General features: G+C 31.8%; 1 protein-coding gene across 3 annotated transcripts; it reads right to left on the reverse strand.

Moving 5' to 3' along the window:
* Positions 1 to 1,793: 1,793 nt before the first annotated feature.
* On the reverse strand, positions 1,794 to 21,794 carry LOC128175881 (calcium-independent protein kinase C-like). 3 transcript variants are annotated; one of them, XM_052841742.1, is made up of 16 exons: positions 21,314 to 21,794; positions 21,012 to 21,075; positions 17,868 to 18,024; positions 16,565 to 16,679; positions 15,470 to 15,593; positions 14,827 to 14,948; positions 14,501 to 14,570; positions 13,953 to 14,006; positions 13,136 to 13,174; positions 11,447 to 11,625; positions 10,545 to 10,718; positions 7,702 to 7,856; positions 7,079 to 7,217; positions 5,871 to 6,059; positions 4,957 to 5,106; positions 1,794 to 4,604 (listed from the first exon to the last, which is right to left on the reverse strand). In XM_052841742.1, exons 1-16 carry the CDS (start codon positions 21,644 to 21,646, stop codon positions 4,428 to 4,430), a joined length of 2,241 nt encoding a protein of 746 aa, XP_052697702.1. In that variant the 5' UTR covers positions 21,647 to 21,794; the 3' UTR covers positions 1,794 to 4,427. The 3 variants fall into 3 exon arrangements, with proteins under 3 accessions (XP_052697702.1, XP_052697703.1, XP_052697705.1); XM_052841743.1 differs by lacking the exon at positions 13,136 to 13,174; XM_052841745.1 differs by lacking the exons at positions 13,136 to 13,174; positions 13,953 to 14,006.
* Between the last annotated feature and the right edge of the window lie 2,107 nt (positions 21,795 to 23,901).

The raw sequence follows: 23,901 nt of genomic DNA on the forward strand, positions 1-23,901 counted from the left end.
ACAGTATTTGTTAACAAGAGGCCCATGGGCCAAATCGCTCACCTGAGGAACAATTGGTATAATAAAATCAGCTTAATGAAGTCATAATACAAACTATCTGGACAATGTACAATAATACATGTAGATCCTGTATAAATAAAATCCATTTTTCCCCCTAGATATTCTTTTTTTATAAAATTAGTCCCTTTTCTAACAGGATTATTTTATAGTCATACCACGCGTTGAGTATGCAGTTCTTAAAAAAATCCTTAACAATTGTTTATATGGGGGATATAAACCTATATCAAATTCTGAACCTTCTTGCGAGGCCGATGAACTGTCCTGGGCCCAAAGTCTTAACAATTATAAAGAATCATCTGGCTGATTAGCTTTTGAGAAGATTTTTAAAGATTTACTCTACATATTCCTATGCAAAACTTTTATTCCCCCCCCCCCAATGTGGCCCCACCCTACCCCCAGGGGTATCATTATTTTCACAACTTTTAAGCTACACTACCTGAGGATGCTTCCACACAAGTTTCAGCTTTCCTGGCTGATTTGTTTCTGAGAAGATGAGTTTGAAAGATTTACTCTATATATTCCTATGTAAAACTTCTGACCCCCCCCCCCCCCCATTGTGGCTCCACCCTACCCCCGGGGGTCATGATTTTCACAACTTTGAATCTACATTACCTGAAGATGCTTCCACACAAGTTTCAGCTTTCCTGGCTGATTAGTTTTTGAGAAGAAGATTTTTAAATAATTACTCTACATAATCCTATGTAAAACTTTGACCCCCTCCCCCCATTGTGGCCCCACCCTACCCCCAATAATTTCTAATTATCTCCCCTTAAAAAGGGTGTGGCCATTAATTTTCACAACTTTGAATCCCCTTTGCCTAAGGATGATTTGTGCCAAAAATGATATTTTATGCAACAAGATAGAATTGGATTTAGGCAGTTGGCACAGCCTAGTTTACCCTTCTCCCTTTACTCTTTATGTAAAGCATAAGCAAAATAGAATCAATGATAATGAATATATATGTTCCAGACAAAGATTTTTTTGCTTATTTGACTTTTGACCAAGAAATGTTAGTACAAGGTCACTGTACACCCTTCATCCAAAGGCTTTTATGCAGGTGAAGTATGAAAAAAGATTGGGCAAAGAGAAGGGAATATATGGTCTGGACAAGGATTTAACAAACTGGATTATTATGACTAACTTTTGAAACTGTTTCAAGGTCACTTCACACCCTTTATCCAATGGCACTCTGTGGGTGAGGTATGAGCCAGACTGGGCAAAGGGTGAGAAATTGATGTCAGATGAATAGATAAAGAAACAGACTGATCATTATAAGAGTTATATAAGAACTTTAGTACTTCCCACTATTTGAAACCACCAAGATTTTCTTTGAATGATTTCTTGCAAAACAGTTTTCTTTGTCTCCATACTTGATAAATACCAGTATTTCCCATTGAACAAATTTTTTATGTGACGTCAAAATGAATTTCACACAATATGGCTGTAAAGACATTACTATAAATTGCATCAAAAGGCCCATCAAGTAGAGATATCCATTGAAACAAAGTAAAAACATATAAAAACAATCTCCAATGAATTTTGGTGGTATAAGACAAATGATACGCCACCAAAAATCACGATAAATCTTGCACTATTATGCTGTCAAGCTTCATTATCTCAACCGATGTATCTCAATTCCTCAAAAATCTGGAATTTTATTTTTTGTTTACCATAATCACCTTTGAAATAAAGTGGCATTATTTGCCTGAGGATATTTCAAAAAACAATGCAAGTTCTGATTTACTACATTTATTATACAACTTAAAACCTTTGTTAGAGGTTGCTATGGTAAAATGAACAATGGAATCGATGAGACATGTGTCGTAGATAGACTCTTTCTTAATGATATGGAATTTAAAAAATCCAAACAAAATAAACAAGCTCTCACGGAGTACTATAAAATGATTCATACATATAGTACACAATTGTCAGCATGAAACTTGAAAATCTCTAAAAATTGAATTGTACGTTGCTAAAAAATTACATGAAATTCATATTACACACAATACTGATCTGGGTTACTCTAATAAATGACAGATTCTGACTCCAACTCTTTCTTGCTCTTCATGTATCAGCTGTATAAGATAAATGCTTAAGTTCATATTAAAAGGAAATGAACATCAACAATAAACTGTCATCCCCAAAAATAAAACAAGCCTTCATAAATGCATTTTTACTTGAAATGAAAGATACCGAATTCAGCAATAAACCTATTAATAAAAAAGTTGTAGAAATTTGTTTTTAAAGAGAGTCCTGTTATATCACATACATGTAGTTAAAACAAGGACACATGGTCATGTTTCTTATTTTGCATATTGTAATAGCACACTAGCATGTACATAAGATCTTTGTACTGGTAATTACGACATTCCCAACTTTGACAAAATACTTGTGTCAGTACATGTAGCCAAAACTGAAAAGATTGTCCCAATACAGGTTCTTGCCATTAAGCATAACAGAGATTCAAAAAATAATTACAGAAATATCCGCAGAGGCGTAAATTTATAAAGGTCTAATATTCCATAAATCTAGACTAAGTGCAGAAAAAACAACCCATTTAATAAATAGCTTGTAAAATAAATACATGTGTGTATCAACCATATTTTCGTCTTCAATTAAAACTGTATTTGGAGTTTATCAATAAAAGTTATGCAAGATTAAAAATGAAATAAAATCTGAGCTTATTTTTTTGTAATACCTAGAAATACACACATATCCTATCAACCCTCATGAAATTGCTAAAAACATTTCTTATACAATGCAAGAGAATAAAGTCAATTGCTGAAAATGCTTGGAAATGAAACCAGCCTTTTTTCATCATTGAGGAAAATGTTTTTCTAGGGTAAGGAAAAGAGTATCAATATATTGTGAGCCAACACAAAAGGCAATCAACATGTTTGTACATGCATTCACATTCCTAGAATACAGTGTGTATAAACCAATCAAATAGCTTGTATCAAAGCTGTAACAAATTATTTGCTCGAAGTTGTGTGCACTTTCCTTGCATACACAAATTTGGTTTTCTTTCAAATCATGTGTACAAACACTACTGTTATAGAAATTGTACGGGAATGGTTGAAGAATTTTTTTTCTATTTTGTATGATATATTGCAATCAACGTTTCGCAACTCGAACGATAAAAAAATGAAAGCATTCAGCTACTAAAATGCATAGAATGCCACATACATGAGTTATTTAAGAGACATCTCATTTAAATATCAACACAGGAGAAGTTTGTGCTTGAGTACATTTTCCCTCCAATTTTCTGGCATTTACTTGTTGAAAAGCCTTTTTAGAATAGATACATATCCATGTAAATGAGATCAATACCAGAGTTAACAATAGAAAATTCATTACCACTGTTCAAGTTACACATAAGATTTTAGATCAACATGCTTTAATGAAACTTTGAACAACTGGCACAATCTGTCAATATTGTTTTTGTGTTTAATTGCCATATTTTACAATGTTTCAAAAAAAAAACAACTTTCAAAAAACCCTTCCAAGGTACCACAAAATTGGAAAGAAAAGAGGAATTTCCCCTAAAAGTACTATTGGTGTAAGCATCAATGTTTGTTTTTTTACACCGGAAACAGGTTGACTAGAATACTGTGAAATAGATAAATATATATTAAATTATATAAAACTAGGACTTAAAAACTTAAATGCAAACTGGTATTTGTACATTATTAAATTAATAATTTATTAAACTACCTGCAAACATCCACAAGTATATTTCTTCAAATACAGAATTCAGTGCTTTCTTCACCTCAATATTTCTTGATTTGAAAATATAAATAGCAGCTTGCTTAATTCATGAACATCTATCATTTGTGATAAGATTGTCATACTAGAATTTTTCTTTATAAAATAAAGAGTCCCAGAGGACAAGGTAACAATGCAGCAATATGTTTCTTATAGCATGAGAAATCTGATGATGAAGTAAACATGGTATAAAAACATTTACAGCATCATAGGTGACCATGAACATAGGTTTTGTATTCTTCTTTTAAATAGATAAAGAAACTGAGGTATTGAATGAAGAGGCTGAGGAGAAAAATAAACAATGAAGGGGGTATTTTCTAAAGAACTGGTGACACGCCACAACAAATCGCTGGAATATATGGAAATATTGGTTCGTCTGTATCTACCCAAAATATTGTCATCCGACATTTAATTACTGTAGATAAAAAAAAGGAAAAAAGAAATTGAGTTCCTCTTCTAAATTATCTTCTCTTCTTTTTCCTACAAATCCCTCTTCATTTCTGATGCCTCTGTGACTGTCGTTTTCTATTTTCTTTAACATATCAATTTGCGTAGGGGGAGCAAGGGAAAAAATCACATTCTTTCATTAGAACTAGCTGGGGTCAATGAATATCCGAGGTTGGACAATAGGACAATTTTCCATAGTCTGGATTGATAAATGAGAAACCTTGGAATTCCTCTTGGTTGATTGCTTTCACAACACTCATGTCCACTGGAGTTAGTGTTGGTTCCTCAGAAGTAAAGTCTTTATCAAAGTTGTTGGCATCTGTTCTTGATTTCTGAATAAACATGACATGTATGATTTGAGTTTCAGACATTACTTTGAAACCACAAATTCAATGGCTTATGTGTGCATAACAAATTGACATTTTGTTTATGAGTATAATGACCCTGTCAATATGTTTGCATTTTTTGTAATTTCAAACAGTAATCAAACTAAATTCATTGAGAGCTACAAATTATTTCAAACATTATCATATAAGAAAATATTTTCTTCGATTTCAATTTATATACACATGTATTAACATACAATGAACCGATAACATTATCTCTCCTCAAATTCATAGGGCTCAGTATGTGAAAACCTTCAAAATGACATCATGATATATTTGCATAACATTGACCACTTACAATTTTAGGTTTAAAAGGAGGTTTTATTTGCCTCTTCTCTAGTAAATCCCAATCAATTTTCTCATGAAAAAATGGGTTAGTTAAGATTCCTTTTTCTCCTCCATGATCCTTCACACACCCCAGTCTCTTGGCAGGATTCTTTGTCATGAACTTGAATAGGAAAATATCACACACAAAATTATTTTTCATAGTTTTTATTATGAAGTTTACATATTGCGATGTTTAACTTAACACCATAACTTGAACTCTACTACTGGTGGTAGAAGAGGGGGGGGGGGCAAAGTTTGAACAATTCAGATACTACACTATGTCAGAATATTTGCACCTATTATAACAATTTTTAGCACTGTAGTTCTGATGAAGATTTTTAAAGCTTTTAACATATATCTACCACATTTTTGGTAAAACCTTGAGGCCCCACTGTCAGTTTGGGCAATGTAAAAATCTACACTTCATCTGAATTGTTTCATTCATATACAGTATCATAAATTGAAGCATTGTAGTCTTTAAGAAGCAGATTTGAAAGAATTTCCCAAATATATTTCTTTATATATATTGCTAAGATTTGCAATTCTCTTAAATCATATAATGATGCTTTGTAACAAGTTTGTGAGTCTGTAGAAGAATTTAAAATGTGGAGAAGTTTAACAAGTGGATATATGTTGGAAAGAAGCAAAAAGTCAGCTACTATTTTTCATTTCACATATATGCATGCCTTTTATTTGATCGTTTTCTTTTTTATCTTTTTTGAAGGAATCATATGGGTAATATTATGAGAAAAATTAAACTGTCACTTCTACACACCGTTACATGTACCTTGTTGTGACAAAATAAATATTTTATAAGAACACTTAAGCCATATTTTTTTCATAAAGAGAAAAAGTACATGTAAAGCGTTGTACAGTAAACCCTACCCCTCGGAGGATCTGCACTGCTTCTTTACTGAGCCATACTGGATACAGAACATCATCATGTAGGATGGACTCAAACAGATCCTCTTCATTATCCGCCTCAAATGGGGGTTGTCCAGCCATCATTTCGTACATTAACACTCCTAATGCCCACCAGTCTACCGATGCATCATAGTCCAGTTCTTGTAATATCTGAAATCAGCAGGCCATAGCTATTGCATTAACTTATTACATGTACTTTGATAAAACTAAACAGCTTCATGCTTTGTTTCATGATAAAAATATGTCACATTGCAGAGAATAAAAATTATGTGAAAAAGGAAAAAAAAAATCAACAACACAGCAAGATTTGAACACTGGTTACAAGAACTTCAAGTCAACAATGTTATTGTTATTACACAATGTGTTAATTTAATGCAAATCTCAAATGTTTAACAAACATAAACAACATGTTGTGTATACCAAGCCCTGTGAACTTATACTCCTCACCAGGTTCAACTCTATTGAATAAAATCATAAAAGAAACAGCTTGAAATGAATGCATGCATTATCAATGACCTGTAATTGCCCAATAAAAGCATGTCTTATATACTGTGGTTCCATTAATATTAGTGGGCATTAATTTTCATAGGTCTCGTATATTTTACACAGTTTCAAGGACACATAAATTCGTGGACAATGGTCTTATCAGTAAACTATGTTAACAGATTTTGTACTTAATACACATTTGATTTCATGGATTGACTGAACAATGAAATCCACTCTAATAAGAAGTGTTTGACAAAATACAGATGAAACCACAGTATATGCAAACTGCATAACCATTAGAAAATGTGGAAAGTTAACATTCCATAAAAACTGGCCCACTGAAATTTATGTGAATCAACAGTATCTTTCATTTTAACACATACAGTATGCATTTCCAATAAGACCAATATGCAACTTGCTCTTATAGAACATGTTTCCTCATATTTCAATCATGACGCTTCACTACGACTTAAAATACAAGTAAAACTGTATGCACGAAGTATCAAAGTTACTAGTATTTTAACTAATGACAAAATACATGAAATTATTTTTTGCATGCACCATTTGTGCCCAACATTATATTTACTTTGAGAGTTTTAAGAGTCTGTGCATCATTTGTTGGCAGCATTACATTTATTTTAAGACTTTTGAGAGACTGTGCGTGTTTGTTTGGCCTATCTTACCTCAGGTGCTATGTAATCTGGAGTACCACAGAAGGTTTGTGTGAGTTTGTTTTCCGTCATCCCTTCCTTACACATTCCAAAGTCGGCTATCTTACAATGACCCTCTGCATCTAATAATATGTTATCTAATTTCAAATCCCTGAAAAAGAGATCAAATGAGCATTTAATTGGATGCTTTTCCCCCAGAATTTTTTTTTCAAAAGTGTATGAGATCTTACAGATACATTTGCATAAAATTAACAGATAAGTAATGACATAATAGGGAACACAGTTTCAGACCAAAAAATTCACATGAAAATTCATAAAACACTGCATACAATCTTATTTATTAGCTAATAAATATTACTGTTAATTCCTAATTCACCACAAGGAATTAATATCTGCATAGAATTGTGAGGAGCAGCCACTGCATATTCAATTTTTTACAATTTTGCTACAATTTTTCTGAAAGTTGTGAATTATAAAAAATTAAGACAAATGTTATGTCGTGAAGTTTTGTGTTTGCAATTTCACATTCTTGATACAAGCCAGTGGGATTACGTAATAAAGTACATGTACTGCATAAAAAAAGGAATTTACAGAATTTTAATTTGTAGCTATAAAAGAAAAATTGAACACCTCACCTATATATTATTCCATTTCGATGAAGGAACATAAGAGCTAGAGTTACTTCTGCAGCATAGAACCTGGCTCTCGGTTCATCAAATTTACGAGCTCGTTGAATTTGGAACATTAAATCACCACCATTCACATACTCCATCACAAAAAATAGTCGGTCCTACAATCAATCCAAAACATGCCTCTAATAAATAGATATACACTTAAATCTCAAGTGCACAATATAGTATATTTTTAGGAAAACAAAGTGTCAATAATGATTATTACAACAGATAATTCAATCAATTGATACCCGGTAATCATTTTTGCTGAAATATAAATTTATACAATGTATGTATATATATTAAGCTTATAAACATCTCTTTATATTAAAGGATCACTGAAATGAATTCCATGTTTATAATATAAAACAATATCTCACAGATTTCAATATATTCTAACATATCATGAAAGTTAAATTTTAGATCATTATTATCATAAACAGTTTCTTCTTAAAACATTATAATGGTCAAGAAAAAAAATACACAAGTAATGTCCTACCTATAAACTACATGTATGTTCAATTTTTTACATTTTCTTATCATTTTGACCCTTTTTTAAAAAAAAATTTCACATCCCTTTATAAAAGATAGAATTCTAGCAGCAGCTTGGCTAAGGACAGATTGAAGTTTGCAGGCAATGTACATGAATTATGTGCTGAGAAACCCATTAGAGTTTCATGTACAAAATTACTTATGGCAAAAGTGAGTAACAAGTAGCTCAGCAATCTTAGCATTCTAAATTTTGCATCGAGTACTTACCAACTACCTGGTAACTTTACAACTGAAAAAATACCACTAGAGGTTCCTGAAGAAATACATGCATCACTCTTTTTTTTCTAATGCCCCCAGGCTTAATTAACATGCAAATTCTTTTCCAGTGAAAATCAATATATGTTACATTTATAAGAGGGATTGGAAATGAGAAGGGTATACTCAGGGTCAGGCTTGGGGCGAATTACATTGTAAAGTAATGCATTACATTACCATTACTTCATGAATTTGGGCATTAAATTACCATTACCATTACTTGATTTTCTTGAAGTAATGCATTACATTACCATTACATGAGTAAAGTAATGCATTACCATTACCATTACTTTTTTTTAAAAGTAAAGCTAATAAAGAGTTTTTGCAAATGTTTCAAATATACAACACTCTTTAACATATCTACAGCTTCATGCTCAATATCAGGTTCAAATTCAATGAATAAACAAGAGTCATTCTTTATTTGCTCAATATATAATCATATTGTGGCAATATAAACAACATATTACATAAGTAAAATGATATTTATAGACATTTGGCATGATACAATATCAGATATGAAATAGAGACACAGGATAACATGCGTAACAAAAAACAATTTATGAAATAATGTTGCGGTTTTTAAAAGCTAAATATAGATTTATCCCCAGATTACACAAATCTTTATAATTTTGGACACTTAATTCTATTAATTTATAAACAGATGATTTTTCCCAGTTATATATCTTAATATTTTTTATTCATATTTCTTTTTACGGAGGACACTTTAAGACAAAAGATTGCTGTTGCACTTTATGATCAAAGTTTCAAAGGGTTCATCTTTTAAATGCATCCATCTTCCGGGCTATATACTAAATAAATGTTTTGCAGGAGCAGACAAAGCTTGGACTGGAAAATACTGTTTGACGATCTTTATCTTAGGATATATTAAGTGCAATAATAGATTAAATACATAAATCTTGTATTTTCTATCAGTCCAAACTAATGTACAGTGTAATTAATTTACAAGAGAGAGACAGAGAGAAAGAGAGAGAAAATAAGTAAGATTATTTTCAAATAGGTTATAATATTGGAAGTGATATTGATTTTCATCATGGATGGACAGTGCATTCATTTTGCTTTTAAAGGTGCATGTCTGTCTCCTATTCTATTGTGACTTAGCGAGGGGAAGGGGATTGGGGTGTAGCGCTTCTTATAACATTAGATTGTTTTGATACTTAGATTATCCTGGGGGCATAGTGTGTTGTTGACACATTTCTTATTGAAGTGCAAACTAATTGGAGTAAATTGTTTAAATGATTAAAAACTCTTAATAACAACACTCTTAAAAATGTTATGAAATTGTGCTGTTATCTTTAGTAATATAAACAATTCAAAAATGAATTTTAAAAGACCTTTTTTAATAAAACATGTACAATTAAAACATTTTTTTCTCAATAAGAATTATTTCTTTCTTCTTTAAAAATAAATATAATCAAATTCAATTTCAACTATTCATTTATTCATCACATTTTTTTTTAGTGAACATGCATAAATATGCAAAGTAATGCCATGTAATGCCAGCATTACACTAGATTTTGGAAAGTAATGCATTACATTATCATTACTTGTAATGCTAATTTTGAGGCATTACACATTACTAGCATTACTTTGAAAACATGTAATGCATTGCAATGCATTACCATTACATTTAGCATTACCCCAAGCCTGCTCAGGGTATATATTAAAGAATGTTATTTGATACATGACATGGACATTTTTCATACTGATGATGTAACCTCGACCTCAAGTCAAGGTCAATACATTGTCTTAGGTCATGAGTAACCTTTCCTCCTGGTATATTGAGCTATTGCTATCGATGCTTCTTTAAAAAGTTTGGTATGACTCAAATATGGAGATTCCTACATGCTCCCAATAATTCGCTTGTTAGCGTGGGGTTAAATAAAAGCATCCCCATGCCATGAATACACCGTGACATTCTACAACTCTACTGATTACAATGCTACATTAATGCAGAATGAAGCACACATCACAAATCTTACCCTTGTTTGGAAGCATGAATGAAGCGCTGTCAGGAAGGGATGATTGGCCGATAGAGCCAGTATCCTCTTTTCTGTCATGGTGCACTCTACATCATCGTCTTGTAAAATGGTTTCCTTTTTAAGAACTTTAACTGCAAAGACTTCATCTGCACCCTTCTTTTCTGCTAACATTACCTACAATCATGGATATCAACAATCATTCTTAGATAAATGTGAAATATTGTGCAACATTTAAAATCAGACAAACAGTATATTTTTTCCACATCTGTATTCAGGTTTTGGGTAGCTTTATAAACATATGAAGTTTTGTTTTTGCATGATATTTTATTATTCATTAATTTTTATGGGCCGTTTCTACATCCATTTACTAAATTAAAACACCTCAAGATTATTAATATATTATTATCATTTTTTTAGGGGGGGGGGGGTATGATCCACTGACCAATGTTATTAAAGACTACCTATATGTTTTATTCAATTAATTTTGACATATGAATAAACTTGGTACCTATGTATGTCATGTTGAAATACTGCATTTCCATTCACATGTACAATACACATGAAGAGCAACTTTCTAGAACACATGTGGTATACATTTTTAAAGTTTGATGAAAAAATTTTGAACTTTTTTGGAGCTTCTTTTAGCTGAACACTGATCTAACCACTTACAGCGATCAATGGACAAAAGGATGGAAAACAGAAATCAAATGTCAAACACTTTATGTCCTGTATATATGGGTAAGGTTTATAAAAAATAAGGTATTAATGTGTCACTGCCCTTACATCAATTTTAATTCTTCTTCAGTGACAGATATGAGTATTTTTAGAGAAGTTGGTCAAAAAGTGATACAGAAAATACTGAGACATAATTCAATCCCAATTTCTTCATGAGAATTACAAACCTTGCCAAAACTGCCTTTGCCCAGAACTTTAATAAATACAAAATCTGCTAGCCCATGTCTATCCATACGTTTGCGGCCTGACCGTTCCTGTGACGGACTACGCCCTCGACCTAAACACATGTCATCAGACGTCAATGTGTTCTGATCATTGTCATCTGGATATTCATCATTTCCATCATCTAGAAGCAAATGATCAGAGAAAATACATTTTAGAGTTACCATTAAGCTCTACAGTCCCAACCTGTTCAGAAACATAAGATTCAATGTCAATAAAATTAAAATACAGCAAAAAAAAATTATTTTTAGTTCTAAACTTGTATAGATCTTAATGTTTTAACTTCAAGCTTTAGATGCTCAACTTTTATCACTTGTAGAGTTTTTGTTTGCTAGCAAAGCAATATATCAAACTTTTACATTATTAGGTTTTAAGAATTACAATTCATATTTTTTGCTAATGTTAGCTGAAAGCCTTGAAAATTTGTATATTATTTTCACTGGTTAAAATGCAGTACAAAATTTACATATTTCAGTAGAATATACACAGGTGTAAATTCCATTCAATGGGAGAGGTATTAAATTTTGAATAAGGTAATTTTACTTCAATATCTTTTGAACAATGCAGTAAGTATTGTAAATTTGGAAGAAAGTTAGCACTTGTAAAAGTGTGTGTTGATACTAAGAACACACAATGGTATGCATAAATAAAATTAGACACATTTGAAGACTTAATGTAAACATTACTAAACAAAACACAAAATAATATAAAAACCATCTAAACAACTGCAAAGTAGATTTTCTGTTTAGTTTACTATATGAAACATGTACTGAAAAAGGTCACTCAATCAAAAAACATATGTACATATATAAATAAATGGATTAGATTTTGCACTGCATTCATTTTAAATAATAACTTGCATACATGTATGAAGTTATACATATGTATAATTGCTTTATATATCTATTAAATAGGCAATGCAAGTAAGCAATGTTATGCAGCATACGTTTTGCAGTTCAACGGTTACACTGATTTACATTTAAGTTCTAGGTTCTCACTCTCCATTTTTAAGCTCTACTCACTACAAATGCATATTTGATGTTATCTGTTATGATATAAAACCAAGTTTTGCTTACTTTGTGATACTTAGCGTATATAAACTTTAATGGCATGTTCAGTTGTTTTTCATTTTTCAGTGATAATTTAAAGATTAAGCAAATTTTGGTTTTTAATACATGTATTATTGAAAAACAATAGGTATTATGTCCAACATTTCACACTCAAAACATTCAAATCTATTGATTGTTCATCCACAGCATTTCCAAAACATCTATACATACCAACTGTATGTGCTATAAAATGAAATTAACAATCATGACAAACACCTCATGCTTTTGAAGTTTCACCATGCATGTTCTGGACAACTGATGGGAATGAAGATATAAAACAATTCATTTGATTGGACATAATCCCTCCAATGAGATGAAGCCACTCAAAGACAGCATGACACCAGCTCCCGACAAATTGTACACAATGTTTCCATGCATGCAGCAATGTAAATGAATTTGTCGCTGGCTACAATATGATACATATTATGTATTTGGCGGCTGTCTAACGTGTATGAGATGCCAGCAGAGTATGCCTTAGGTACAATTAAAAGCACTATTTTTTGTCAAATTGATTTTCTTACATACTTCTCTTTTTGTCTTTTGAGATTTCTACACCCTTTTCATCTATTAGATATATGTAAAATTGGCTCATTAAAAATATCTAGTAAAACTATTTCATAATTTTCTTTATAAAAGGGAAAGAATTCGATATTGCAAAATGAATGAATTTATGATTGAACAAAAATCCTACAGAAGGAATGGGACAATTCTCCTAAAATACACTACACTACCATACATATTTATAATTTAATGCAATTTGATTAGGAATTTTTTTCTTACATTTTTTCTTCCAATTTTACATAACCTCATTGTTCAACAGCATAGCGCATTTTATCATGATGTGTAAACTGAGTTCAGATTGAAGGGTTATAAGATTTTTTTTTTAAATACTGTTAAACATTTTATGGCCAAATATCAAAACTCAAAAAAAAAAAAATTCTAACGGATACCTTGATCTCAATTTTCAATTTTACTACTAATACAAATTGTCCCATTTCACCTGATGAAATAATATGCAACATATTTTAAAATTTCTCTTTATTCACATTTTATATAACAAGTAATGAATTATGAACCAAATAACTGTGCACAAACCAGATTTAGCTTAAATTAAGGAATTAACAACATTTCCATCACAGTAAAATTCTTGTAATAAAAATTTGTTAGAAAGTCCAAACTTTACAGGTAAGTGTCCAGAGATTGAAGAGTTTTAGCTTTGAAAATGTTATCTGCAGTTTATTAATGCAATTGAAATTGCTTGATTGTAGTCGGAGCTATGGTCACAGAGAGAGAGAATGAAAAATGTGTAGCCAAAGACAAACACAAGTGATTCGTTACATACTAGCAACTGTGTGACTCCGCATGTAGGGAATTTTGTTCCCGTTTTTCTTTTTTTCTAAAATAAAATTATGGAAAAAAAACATATTGAAAAAAAGTTACCAGATAGAGAAGAAGAAAAAAAAGTAGCAAATTAAATATAACATCAAGAGAGTCTGAGATTGAAATAAAAATTAAACCATGCAAAAATTTGTAAAATAAAATAAAGATTGTTTACTAGATTACAACAACATATATCACAGCACAATGAAATATTCATTTTCATTCTTTATAATAATGCGCTATATTTTATAAATCTATTAAGTGTCAATCTAGTAGAAGTGCAATTTCATATAAATGACCTTCATTCAATTTTCATGCTACTATTTATTTGCTTGATATGTTCTTCCCCTTTTCAGAAAAATTCATAAATCTAATCTATAGATCCAAATCATATACAGCTTTTGATGCTCATGCAGATTTTGATTGGCAGATAAACACTATATAGATTGTCGTTATGCTGTCTAATCTAATTTGCTTAATCTAATTAACACTGTGCAGAACAAATCTTACCCAAGTCGGGAAGGGGTGATGTCAACCGTCCTTGTTTATCCTTGTTCGGAGAATCCGTACTTATTGATGGCTGCAACAAAAAACAAAAACCTATCATATAAACTCCATGTCATTATAAGCGTACAGAAATCAAAAGGAACAAACAGTGGTTTCATCAATATTTACTGAATGCCAATTTTTATAAAATTTGATCTTGAGTCGATCCATGAAATTTAATGTTCACTGAAGTATGAAAACATATTGCTGCTGAGAGATGCTAATCCTACTGTGCTTTGAATAACCATTCAATAATTTCAATGGTTCTCTCATAACTTAACCTCTCTTACCTTTTTTCTTGTATCTGGAGTAAGTCCAATATCTCGTATCACCTTTGCAAATTCTTTAGGATTTATTCCACAACTATTTGCAACATTTTTCTTGCACCTTTTGTGAACATTTATTTTGCAATCTGAAAACAAAAACCATGGCAATTAAATCTACAATTAATCATGATTTGACAGTTGTTTACAAAATTTTGAATGCAGAAATATCTATTAAAAATATCCAGACTTAATACGTCCAACATTTTTATTTAAAAAAAAAATGTACGTATGGAAACATAAAACATTTTGAGAGTCGATGCTCATATACTGTCAAGTTTTTTTATCAGATTCATGGGGACATTATTTTGTCTATTAATTTCTTGAATGATTAATGAATACAGAGGGTTCCGCTTAATCTGATAGTCAATTTGTCTGAATAAATTAACAGATTAACCGATTACTAGATTAACCGATTTAGCGTTTTTGTGGTCTTTTACAATCACAAAGTGATTCTACAGTGACTTGTGCTTTGACTATTATGATCACAAAGTGATTCTACAGTGACTTGCACTTTGACTATTACAATCACAAAGTGATTCTACAGTGACTTGCGCTTTGACTATTACAATCACAAAGTGATTCTACAGTGACTTGCGCTTTGACTTACCCCCACACTGCTCTCCTTGTTTTACAATTCCATACAGTAAGGATCCGCAGTGATCACAGAATGTTGGTCTCTTATAATTGTGAACACTGAACCGATGTGGAACATTGATCTTCACACGAGGTCCCTGCAGTAAAGAAAACCAATGAATTATACACCTACAAGTTCAGCATCATTACTGTTATTTAATAAGGACTTTGAACAAAATTGTGGAACAGCAACCAGTTCGTCCTCCCCCTTCCCCCCCCCCCTCCAAAGAGATATATAAAAGTATTTACCTACCATATATAAAAAGCAGCATTTTGAGTCTAAATCAAAAGATAAATACCTAATTCAGGGGTTTTTTTAGGTCCCAAAAGCAAGGGCCTGGGCCTTTCCATTTGGGAAAAATAGCGACATTTGGATGAAATTGGGAAAAATGTCTTACCTTACATTTCTCTAAATAATTTCAAATACGACATAACCGTATTGTTAGAAAAATATGTGTAAATAGGTTTAACCAGTTTTGCATCATCCAGTTTATTTTTTTTTCTGTTATACTTTGAATTGTGCGACATAGTCGACAGTCACAATATGGCGGCCCTTATTTGGAACATGCGGTTTAGATTTTTAAAACCCTGATCCCGATTTACTTTTCACGAATTTCGGGACACATTTTTTTTCTTAAACGACATTTGTTTTAAACATTTTGGAATTTTCTGTGATGAAATTGAGAAAAACATGTTCTTTTCACCGTTGGGAATCGGGCCGAATACAGGCCCCCTATGATCCCTAAAAAAAAACCCTGTAATTCGACAAAAAATCACAAGTATCTCCTTTAATCTGGTTAAAATCAGATCATCGATGCTCCCGTTTTAATGATATGTCTTAACGACAAATCATTAAAATGGGAGCATTGAGGATCTGATTATAATCAGATTGGTATCTCCTTCTACGTTCCTGCAATTACAATTATCCTACTGATTTTTGGTCAATGAAATACTGACATCCTTCTTTACACTGACCACACTTAAACTGCCTCTGAATCCCCCGTCTGCATTTATCAGTACCATGTATGTTCATTCTGGTCATCATATATAATATTGCTGTACTACTCACCTCTTCACTACCATCCTCTTTGGAGCCTGGACATTTAGTAACAATACTTTTATGGCAGCGTTTGTGAACCACACACGTGCACACTTGACATTGATAGCCTTGATTCCAAAGACCCCTAGAAAGAAGGGAAAAAATGAAAATACAATATGATGCATACATTAAACAATTCTCAGTATAGACATCATTGCTATCTATTACATGAATTGTGGAATATGGGATTTGTTTTAGTGGGTTAGAAAGGCATTAAAAAGTGTTCAGTTTATTTACATCAAATTAATTTATAATTAGAGCATACTCTGAACAAAAAAATTAAACTGTAACATTATTCAAAAATTTCTTATATTTTGAGAATGTTAAGGACATGTCAAAGAAACTATATCAGGATTTGATATTTCTAGGATCAACAGAATACTATCATATTTATAAATGTACATGCAGCAAGGTACCTTGACTTTGCATAAATTATGAAGTTCAGTTAGTAAAATAAAAATATGTTTTCAACTTTTTATTATGTTTCAATTTACCTGCAATTTTTAATTAAGTTTCAGCAGTGACAAGTGAATGTCTGTGGGGCTGATCTGAATAATGATATTCATAATACTGTATATAAATTATAAACCTATTCTTTGACCTTCTATTTTTAGGATGCATAATGACTTTGACATTTAATTAGTATTGCCAAAGATCACTGATGTAGATCATTAGACACATATATATCACTGAAACCCCAACAGACACAACACAATTTATGCTCATTTTACTTCATGTCTTTCAGAAAAACAGTCATGAATGTCACAATCTAATCTAATTAACCAATGTTTTTACCTTAATAAATGCTTGAATTTACCATTAGAAAGAATCTAACACAGATCAGAGTTTGCTTTCAACGGTGGCAAAATACTGATGAAAAATATTTAACCTTTGAGAAATATGATTGCTAAATATGAAATCAACAAAATAATGTCAAGGACTACCGGTACATAGTAATGTATGGGTATTGGTGTTTTCAGCGCATAAAGGGCTTACATGTAAGGATCACAAAACAAAATAATCCTTGATAAACAGGATACACCTGCACCAGAACAATGCCTTATCCAAACCTGAAGTGGTTTAAGATCAGATGTCAAGTCTTTCAGGCCAAGAAATCAAGATTCTGTTAAAATGGCTTTTACAAGTCAGTAAAATGTCACTTGGCTACATGTTCATAGAAAAGTGACAGTTAATCTTGTGGGTCATTTCAACAGAGTCAATTGTTCTCTGACAAATGAAAAGACAGAAAGGGAAATAACTCTTGCACTCTCACCATATAAAATCTCGGCAAAGTGAGCAGAAAGTGGGTTGACGCAAAAGAGTAGCCATGAATTTATGTCCATTTACTTGGTGAACCCTTCTACGCATAGCCCCACGCCGCCGATTGAGTAGTCCTTCTTTTTCTTTAAACACTCTCTCCTTTGGGGGTTCTGAAAAATGTTCAAAAAGCATTTTGATACAATTTTCAAAAGATATTACATGTAGTAATAGTTGTTGTCATTTACCAGACTTCTGATAAAATTGTTACAAAATACATTCTTTAGAAATATTTATGTCTTGTACTTTTATTTAGTATATAACTATATATACCGGTATCAATAATTAAGGCTCTCATGTCACTTTTTATAGATTTCAACTGGGGCCATGAACATTTGGAACCTTTCACTCTTTTGGAGAAAATCATAATTAATAGAAACTCAAAACAATATTTTTGTTTGATAAAGACATGCTGTTTCTTTTACTTTTGCTGTTAATATATGTTTTCTGCAAATAAAAAACATAATTTTAGTTGGGAAAACAAGATTTCTTCTTTATATAAGTTTTTTAGATAGTACCTTTCAGTGGTTCTAATCACCAGCTCTGATAATTCAATTAAAGAGAAATTAAGTAACTTCCCAAATAAATCAAATTCAGTCTGAAGTGTACTAATCGACATAGGAAAAATATTAGGGTCATATTTTATAGTGTTGTACATATAAGTGATAAAGTTATGTTCTTAATCCTCATTTTTCTTTTTTTTTTTAAGGGAAGGGATGGGGAGAAAACCCATTAATTAAGACAGTCATATCAAATGATTAAATTATTCTTATGTTTTTTTAAAAACAGGGTAAGAAGGATACACAAATGAGGTCCCTATACAGCTAAAAGGGCATAGAAGCTTATTAAGAAAATTCAGTTACAAGGAACTGTTACATATCATTTTGATTTTGAAACATTTTCCTAATTAATAATCTGACTAAAATCTACATTCATATCAACTGTATTGACCAAATATTAATTAAGACTTCATAGATGTTGAGCTGTCTTGTAATCATGAAAATATTAGAGAAATTGAATGTGTCAGATTCAGGGAATTAATTCATCCTTTAAAAAAGTTTAAAGTTCCAGTACTTTAAAATTACCGTACTGCAATTCAACTCCGGGAACAAAAAAACTTTTTTGAACAAAGGAGTACAGTTTTAACACATAGCATCCCTTTATTTTAGCATAATCTGAAGCTAATTTTTTAATGGTTTAATGATATTCATAGCATAAGTACTTTTGTGTATTAAAATAATTGGAGTAATATTGAGCAGGAAATGATGCAAACTTTATATGTGGTATTTAGAATAAGGGTCCTCATAATGAAACATATTAAGTAAGTATACTAGACACAAGTACTGCAAGTATACACTTCTATAAGCCTTGTGGATGTGTATTGTAGTATGCGTACCAAATTTCTAAGTACTACTGCAAGCTACAAATGGTTGTCTGAAGTGGAAGTTTACACTGTAGTTTACCACACATACCCAGCATGTATTTGAACCAGTATTATCAAGATATTACTTCAGTTACAGACATGTGTGACTAATAGTTTGAGTGTTTAATGAAATGAGTAACAGTACAAGGTAGTACTGAACCTTCAATTGTACAGTATTATGTGGTGTTCATATATAAGAAAGATCTTTAAACAACAATGATGTAGATAAATGAAAAGTATGTAAATAAGTGACTTATAAACAAATGAGAGAGAGAGAGAGAGAGAGAGAGAGAGAGAGAGAGAGAGAGAGATAAGCAGTGAAAAAGACATTGAGGGAGAGAGAAAGGAGAGGCAAAAAGTTAAATCAATGAGTACCAAGAAGGTTCAAGCAATGCAGGAAAATTTGGAGATAAAATATTTATTCAAAATTTGTGGATTTATAAATAAAAAAATTCCAGCAGCAAGATGCATAATGCCGCTTTAACAACTAAGTATTTAGTGTTGTTTTCCTTAAATAACTGATACACAAGTATCAATCCTGATGACCCAATGTTAAATGACGTTTCTCAATATGTGGGCTAGAATCATCCAATTTACAGACAAACTTTAAAATCAAAATATACTTTTTAATTTGAGAATGTTTATTTTTGAAAGCATGGATTTACGGACAACTATGGTAGTTTACTTTCTAATTTGCAATTCATCAAAACAACCAAAAAAAACAATAAAGTTAACAAATTTTAACTAAAAAAACCCCGATTGTAAAGTTCGTGGGTTGGATATTATCTTAAGTTTTTAATAGTTCATATCATTAATAAAAACAATTGGAATGAATAATTTTAACTGAATTTAAAAAAAAACATCTATCAAGGGGTGTATTTTCGAAAGTTAAAAACGTAAGATAAAATGTTTGGAAAAGTATACATATTCTAAATAAGGTGACATGCTGCGATGACAATTTTTTAGGAAACATGATTATCAACATCATATGCTTATTACCACAAATAAAAGAATTTGGATTTCAATCTGTGAGCAACCAGCAACAAAACAAGGCTATTCAAATCACAACTCAACGTTTCCTTTATAGACAATATACTTCATATTGATAAAATTAACCATGGAAGAAAAATGGTTTCAAAACAAATAATTTTAGTTAAACTTGCAATCACTGTTCAATATATTGCCAGCTATGTAAACCATAAATAACACAAATAGATTACCCGCAGGGGCACCTGCTGCATGCAATGTTTACATACTTGCAATAATCTATTTTTACTTTTGAATCACCCATCCAATTGGTGTCTTTCTATTATCATTTTGATTGATCACAACTCAATATATAATTTGTGTACAGTGCACATACTCGTAATATTTATTTTATTATGATAAATAGCTCCTTATTTATTTACATTGTTAATATTGGTGGTAACCTCATTAACATAAATGATCACATCGACGACAAAAGCCTACGTCATTGGCTAATCTTCACATCACTTCTCCAAACAAGAGGGGTGCCAATATTGCACCGAGAGAGCATAACATGCAATCAACATTAACAGTTGATTTAATAAGAGTGCTTGTACAGTACATACGCTAAATATACTCAAAGTTTGACCTGAAATTGAGGTTACGAGCGGAATGTACAATATATGCTAATGATATGATGTTGTGTATTACCTTCAGATGTTGAACCCTGAAGTTCCAATACAATGTGTATTTGTCCATTTGGTTCCAAGTCGACCTAAAATTTATCAAAAAACAGAAATATAAGTGAATCTTCAGTTCAGAACAGCAAACAGGGTTAATGTATATGGCACATTCCAATAAAATATACAAAAGCGACTCGTCTGCTGCTATTCTGGCGTCCATCTTGAATATCCGAATATTTTCAATTCCAACATTTTGGGACCTGTTTGCGTATAATTCCAAGCACTCCTCGTCACGAAAACCACAAAAAATACAATATGCTTTAAACATACCCATAGATCGTTCGTTTTCTCCTTGATTTCCTCAAACGGGATAGAACAATTCGCAACAAAGTCGTCTGGGGGAATGGCAGCATCGTGGAAAACTGTCAATCCGATTGTGCGCCCGTTGTGCACCTCAGTCACAAAATTCTCGTTCCACACAGGAGTCAGAGTTTTCGTTTTAGTGGTGGTTCTAGCTACTTCATTGTCGTCAACATCTACCGATATATATGGATCTATCAACAAAGCCCCCTTGGCTATTTGATGGCGAGTGGAGCAGTCAGTTGGCTTCAGATCATGCGCTTCGCAGATCTTTAGCGTCATAGATCCATTGAAAAACTTCATTTTGGGTTGAATACAAACACAATAACTTTATATCATTGTACATCCATCATTAATCCTTTCGCAAATAGCCGAAATAACTAAACTTTACATCGCGGAAGTCGGTCCTTTGCTGCAATATATGCATTTTTACGTGTTACGCATGCGTGAAAATATACCATCATGACCTTGAACTTACGTTGCATGGATTTGTTTTTATTAGGAGGCTGACTCCAAAGCATCGTAATTAATGCGATTATGGAAATGATAACCACTGTTTTTATTTATCCTCTTAAAGAATAATGCATTGATATTAAATGATATGTAAACAAACTAGCAAGTGTTCCAAATGTTAAAAAAAAACTTAAATTTGGAAATTTAACAAATTTATTTATGTACATTCTAACGAGAAACGATTTAATCTTTTTTATCTTTTAAATATCTATGGGAAATATAACTGATTTTAATATGTTTAACTTGCTTATTAAAAAAAAATATATAAATATAACTCGACCTAATTTCGACGTAGACATATATACAATATAAAATATTCAGTCAAAACCATATAGGCCTATACATGTATGATCGTTCTCATGACTGAGGATGCCCGCCATTTGATATGAAATCAAAGAAATTTCTAAATTTGAACAATTATTCACCATTCAGAATATATCATATTTATTTATACATCTATAGTGTGAGGCTGAGGTCGAAACAGCTAAAACTTATGGATGTGTTTACCCTTCGGAATAAATTATTAAACAAAATTAATATACATGTATATAAAAATACAATTCGATCTTTTCTGGGACTTGAACGTGCATGTAGAGTATTTCAAATATAGTTCTTAACCTGTTTGATAATTTTTGTCTTCAGTACTAGTTTAAAAAAATACAAAAGGTAATAAGAGTATCCTCATATACTTTGATTTTAAAGATGGGTAGACAGAAATGTTCCAAGATCGGTGTGAAAACGTTGTAAATTATGCATTAAAATTCTAAGATTGTTTGTTGTGTTTTCCCTCTCTACGCCTATTACAGACTAATGAAAATGAATTGAGCTGAATTGGTTTAAATTTTTATTGTTTCAATGTTGAGTCACACCCACACATGCGCAGATTATTAAAATATTTAGGGGGAGGGGGTTGGGGGCTCCGAGGCCTATATACGGTAATTTCCTATGTTAATTTAATAAATTTTCCAAAGGGGAACCCTTACCCTAGATCCGCGCATGCCACAAATCACTGAAAAATAAAAAGGTGTAATCTGTCAAAGTAGAAATGTTGACAGAATCAATGATCTCCCGCGTTTTATTTTGGGGGTAGGGGATAATGATTATATAGATATATCGCATTGAAAGTCATGTTTGCATATATTAACTACAAAAGATTATGTTCTAAATCAAATAACAAGGACGCTCTTTTGGGGTTTAAAGAAAGAGAAAAATTGTTTAATGCGGTTGACGATAGCATGAGTGAGAATTCGAATCGCATAACAAGGTTACCTAACACAAGAGATATTTTTTCGGTGGGGATGGGTACCTCCTATACATATCAAGGCAGATAGAACTCGGGGATTTTATCAAGAACTTAGAGAAATAAACGACATAAACATGGTGTGATGCATGACATGTGAATGTGGTCGTTAACCAACATATTTTTTTTTACTTTATTGGGTATTTTCTTTTAGTTATTACATAGTTAAGGCAAACGTGTTTAAAATCATCACATGTAAACACGACTTCAAATCGCTTTACAAATTTGATGTTAATCATGTACTTCAAAAGTAATATTTTCGATAATGTGGATCCGGGATTTTTCTCTTTTTTAACAGGGAGGGACAGGACTAAGAACCCAAAATTGGATTCTGTGGTCATTTCAACAAGGGGAAAACAACTTTACCAAACGTTTCCACATGCAGTGGCTAAAATACTAATTGGTGGGTTGGGGCTTGGACCAAGGAAGGGTAAATGAGCAACATATAAGGTTTTTTACGTAAAAAAAAAAACAAATTAAATAAACAAACAACATTTCGACTTATTAACGAATGCTGTCTAGATATTTATTTTTTTTTGGGGGGGGGGGGGGTAGGATTGAAGGTATAGGTATTTTCCAATAACTCTACCCTTTTCTTATGTAAATTTACCCATTCTGCCCATGGTCGTAAACCACGGTTTTGAGTACGTATGCAAGCTCCCTCAGTGATAATGGAGAGAATCGATGTGAATAACACGTGGGTTACCAATGATGCCCTCTTCCGAATCTCCTCTTGAACCATACA

This window comes from Crassostrea angulata, chromosome 3, assembly GCF_025612915.1.
Source record: "Crassostrea angulata isolate pt1a10 chromosome 3, ASM2561291v2, whole genome shotgun sequence".
Taxonomy (NCBI): Eukaryota; Metazoa; Mollusca; class Bivalvia; order Ostreida; family Ostreidae; genus Magallana; species Magallana angulata.

Bases quoted from the DNA above. Each gene is read 5' to 3' on its own strand.
- LOC128175881 (XM_052841742.1), bottom strand. From the start codon at position 21,646: ATGAAGTTTTTCAATGGATCTATGACGCTAAAGATCTGCGAAGCGCAT. The intron at 21,076-21,313 runs GTATGTTTAAAG...GATAAATTTTAG, and splicing joins AGAAAACGAACGATCTATGG to GTCGACTTGGAACCAAATGG. The intron at 14,949-15,469 runs GTAAGTCAAAGC...TTTTGTTTTCAG, and splicing joins ACAAGGAGAGCAGTGTGGGG to ATTGCAAAATAAATGTTCAC.